Genomic DNA, 4,367 nt, shown 5'->3' on the forward strand with positions numbered 1-4,367 from the left:
AATTCAAACGTTATTTAATTTATATCCGGAACAATTTTAAATTCGCTTTGAAAGCGAGCTTTGTCCTCTGAAGATTTTATGTTAAACACGGATTAATTTTCCAAATGGTTTAAATTCAAAATAGTGAGCGCCAACCCTTAAAGATTTCCACTTGTTTCTAAGTCACAGGGACATTGCGTCAGGGCTGAGATAATGAGACGGGAAAAAGGCTCCTTAAGAGTTACCAAAAAAAATGCAAGGTTTTTTGTTTTGTAAATCAAAGTTGTTTAATGTTAACTTGGCTATAACCCTTTCTTCTTCCAAAAAAACTGTACATAGGTTTTGTTAGAAAACAATTCTTCATAAATATTGTTTCAGCGCGGCACGTAAATACCGATAATTAAATTACAAAGTGATAAATATGACATTATGAATATGTATATTTACAGAAAATAGTTAAAAAGGCAACGTTATGTTTAACTGTCACGATCCCTAGTGTGATACACTACATCCCAGCCCGCGAAAAGCACTAAAACGACAACAGATTTGACCCAATCGAACAGGAGATACATTCACAAGTTTTTTTTTAAAAGTTCAAGACATTACAGGACTTTGGCACTTTTTAAGACTGTGTGAATTTCACTATCAATCACCTTCGAGGTGCCACGAGTTCACTATCGAAACAAATGGTTTACGCGAGATTCCCTGTTCCACCCCTCCCCTCCCCCGACCCCCCACCCAATCCAACCCTCTCTAAAAAAAAACCTGCCAAAAACAAACAGAAATTGGCGCAAAAAAAAATGCCCCCAAAAAATAATCACCTCTCGAATCCGACAACAATCCGGTTCTCATCCTGAGCAAAGTGTGTGGTCAGTCCGTGTTAGGGCCAGGGTCCGTCATCAAATCTTACCCCTTTTGCAAAACGTTGGTCAGAACTACCAGCCGCCGCCTCTTCTACCGCCAGCTTTTTTGCCAACAGTATTTTACTTTGCTTCTTCCTGTAAAGGTTTCAACAGGTCGGACCTGGCGAGCTGTTGTGTTCGGCTTTGAACAAACTCCCCGTTTTTGTTCTCAAACATACCACTCATTGAAATTAGGCGGCAGTGGAGGGTTGTGGTTGGCTGTGTTCTGTGTGGCCGGGGCCGAGTTTTTGCTGGGATCTTCACTGTTTGAAGAGAGGAGGCTGGGCGGCGTGGAAGATTCATAGCCGGAGCTTGGGGCTGGAGAGGAATCCGAACCTTGAGATTCATGGACCTAGAATTACAAAACACAAAACATATTTTTCCGTGTCTCCCCTGAACCTGGAATAATCTCGTTCAGCACCTGTAAAATGTCCCCCCAAAAAAATCAAATATTTGGAATCACTGTGCAAACTTTGAACAAATCATAACTGCCCGAGTAAATGAACATGCAAAGTCTTTCAATGTTGTCAAACTGAAAGTGTAGAGCGACTGTGGGACCGAGCGACTAAATGGGCGGTCATCTCACGTACATGAGACAAGTAAACAAGTGTCTACCTTCATGTGTTTCCGAAGAGAACTGGGATGAGTGTATGACTTGTCACACATCCTGCAGATATACGGTTTGTCCGAGGTATGAACATGCATGTGTTTCTTACGATCGCTGCTGTTGGCGAATCTCCTGTCGCAGCCCTCAAACTCGCACTTAAAGGGCTTTTCACCTGAGAGAAATCAAAAGCAAGAAGGAGATTTGTATGTATTGATAACACCCACAATTGTCCACATCAATTTGCCGATTCCCTGATTTTTCCAGTCCCTGAGCATTAGGATGAAGATTTTCCTGCTGACAATTAGACATAATGAATGGCAAACATGGAGATATCTAAAATAAATCTACCCAAAGCGAGATCACTCAAACAGTATCTAGAACAGACATTAAATCTCTTCTTTTGTACAATTAATTCCTTCGCTGAAATTAGTTTTTAAAAAAATGATGATCTCTAAAGGTATTTAGTGAAGTTGTTGGGGTTTTATTGTAGCGGTTGTTTAATAACTGGCGAAATGAAAGTTTGAAGGGTTCTCATTTCTCAAACGTGGAAGAGAGAACAAAAAGACTTCAAAAAATTATATAACAAATTCTCTCAACAATTTCCAGTCGATCGCATAAACATGTCGATAATTTGATTTCTCAGCCCCTCGTTCAGTAAAAAAAAACACCAGCAAATGAACTAATGGAATTCAGAAAGATTCCTGGCTGTGCTGTTGCAAAGATGTTTAGCAGATTAAAAAAAAATATCACTGCAACCAGGCTGAGGCTCGGAGGGAGGACAGAATCGTCGTGGTGATTTTTTTTTCCCTAGTGAAATAAAATGCGGGCTTTTCATGTTGGGGACATTCTAACAGCTCAGAAAACAAACACAGGCATCTTTAGAATTGTGTTTTTTTTTTAAACAAATAAAACCCCTCTGGCGCTGAGTGGGCGATTGATAAAAACAGTGAGATTGTTTTTCGGCTGCTAAGTGTCATTTCCACATTTCTCACTCAGTGAAAGTGAGCGTTTTTTCCGGTCAAGCTTTTGCAAAGATCTGAAGCAAGATCTCGTCCAAAATCTTCACCACATTGTTTGACCCGGGAATTACAATTCAACCGTTTCTCAGCGAATTAAATGGGGTCTGAACCTCGACTGCCGCTCCCCATGTCTCCAAATTAATTGTGAAAACTGGAGGTGTAAATTAGTTCCAAGAATAAGTTAGAAACAGGGAGTTTACACTTTTTTTTTTTGGTTTGGTTACCTGTGTGGGTCCGTTTGTGAATCTTTAGATTTTCCGACCTGGCGAATATTTTTCCACATCCCGGGAAGGGACATGGGAACGGCTTCTCGCCCGTGTGCACTCGAATGTGATTAATCAGTTTGTATTTGGCTTTAAAAGATTTTCCTCCTCGGGAACACTGCTCCCAGTAGCAAATGTGATTGGTTTGCTCGGGTCCCCCAACATGTTCGATGGTGATGTGGGTGACCAGCTCGTGCATGCTGCCGAAAGTCCTCTCGCAAGTCTTTTTGTTGCGATTGATTTGAACTTCCTCAATCCATTTGCAGGGCAGTTCCTGTTTAATGGGTTGTCTCATGTACCGAAAGAAAGCGCCGGGTCCGTGATGGCCGCTTACATTCATGTTCATTGCGCTGTAATTGTGGAGCTGAGCTGCGGCGTACGGGTCAGTCCTGGGACTGGTCACCGCTCGGTAAGGGTCTGGTCTGCCAAACAGATCGCCGTGCAAACCCAGGCGCATCTGCCCGTTCACTACGTGACCATTGGCAGATGTGTGACTGGGCGCCTGCTCATGAAGCCCTGGGAATAAAAGATGTCCCGGAGTGTCAGACATCCCCGGGGGTGCATGCATGCCTCCGCTAGGTGAAGTAAAAATGCCTTGCTGAGCACTTGTGGAAGGACAGTCCCCGATCCCAGCGCTCCGGTTGCGGAATAGGAAATCCCGGCTGGAATTAAAATGCGTCCCGCTGTAGGAGCCAATTTGGCTGGCATGCGGAGCCAAGGCGGTAGTGTATCCGGATCCCTGTGGGGTGAAAGCAGATGTCTGGCTGGCGGAGATGTCGTGAGACGCCGGGCTCAGTTTGAAAGCTCCAGGATGAGGCGAATCGCAGAACGGGCTGAGTCCGAGTGCCGGGTCCCGGTTAGCCATGTCATGGTGCCGGGGACTAGCAAAGCCACCGACGCCCAGTGTGGGGAACTGGGGGCCACCGTCTAACAACATCGCCATCTCCACAACACGTAAACCACACACGCTTCCCAAAGGAATCAGTAAGATGGGGAGGAGGTAGGGGGTGGGGGGGGGGGGGGCAAAGAGCCCTAACAACTTTGCAAAATGTATCGCTTTAGTCCCCTTACATTGGAATCGCCTTTTGATGGGTTCGCTCTGTTCGGAAAAACACAATCTCCAAGAGTGAATTGCTGCTCCCAATTAGACTAGCCCTCTCTTCAATAGGCTGATGTTCTCAGACTGATAGAGTCAATCACTCAACTCCCCAGAACATAACTCAACTCAAGAGGCAACCCGCCAGCAGCCAATCAGAGAAAGGGGCTATTGTAATCACGTGAGCGTCCTGCTGTGTGTTGATTGGAAGAGGCGCAGTTGACTGGCACAAATGGCTATTACAAATACAAGTGGTGCACAGTTGCTTGATCCGGATTGGTTGATTTTGAGGGTTATTTACAGGTATGGCACCTCCATGTTATCGCCCTTGATTAATTGGGCCTAGTTCAACCTCATTTGCATTTTACTCTTCCATTTAATTTCACAAACAGCAGTTGAAATGTGCGCTATGTTTGGACTTAATTTGGTGCAACCAGTGTCATCTGTTTATTCTGCGCAGCTATTGTGCTGAAATCATTTGCGGGTTTTTTTTTGTTTAAA

At 44.3% G+C, this 4,367-nt stretch overlaps 1 protein-coding gene across 1 annotated transcript; it reads right to left on the bottom strand.

The window, feature by feature from the left end:
- Positions 1–240: 240 nt before the first annotated feature.
- On the bottom strand, positions 241–3,975 carry zic3 (zic family member 3 heterotaxy 1 (odd-paired homolog, Drosophila)). The gene is made up of 3 exons (XM_078547708.1): positions 2,732–3,975; positions 1,497–1,660; positions 241–1,233 (listed from the first exon to the last, which is right to left on the bottom strand). Exons 1-3 carry the CDS (start codon positions 3,711–3,713, stop codon positions 1,051–1,053), a joined length of 1,329 nt encoding a protein of 442 aa, XP_078403834.1. The 5' UTR covers positions 3,714–3,975; the 3' UTR covers positions 241–1,050.
- Between the last annotated feature and the right edge of the window lie 392 nt (positions 3,976–4,367).

The sequence above is a fragment of the Cetorhinus maximus genome, chromosome 8 (genome assembly GCF_964194155.1).
Source record: "Cetorhinus maximus chromosome 8, sCetMax3.hap1.1, whole genome shotgun sequence".
NCBI lineage: Eukaryota > Metazoa > Chordata > Chondrichthyes > Lamniformes > Cetorhinidae > Cetorhinus > Cetorhinus maximus.

Excerpts from the sequence above, each read along its gene's own strand:
- zic3 (XM_078547708.1), bottom strand. The coding sequence starts at position 3,713 with ATGGCGATGTTGTTAGACGGTGGCCCCCAGTTCCCCACACTGGGCGTC. Across the intron at positions 1,661-2,731 it reads TCACAAACGGACCCACACAG|GTGAAAAGCCCTTTAAGTGC; the intron begins GTAACCAAACCA and ends GATTTCTCTCAG. Across the intron at positions 1,234-1,496 it reads CTCTTCGGAAACACATGAAG|GTCCATGAATCTCAAGGTTC; the intron begins GTAGACACTTGT and ends TTGTAATTCTAG.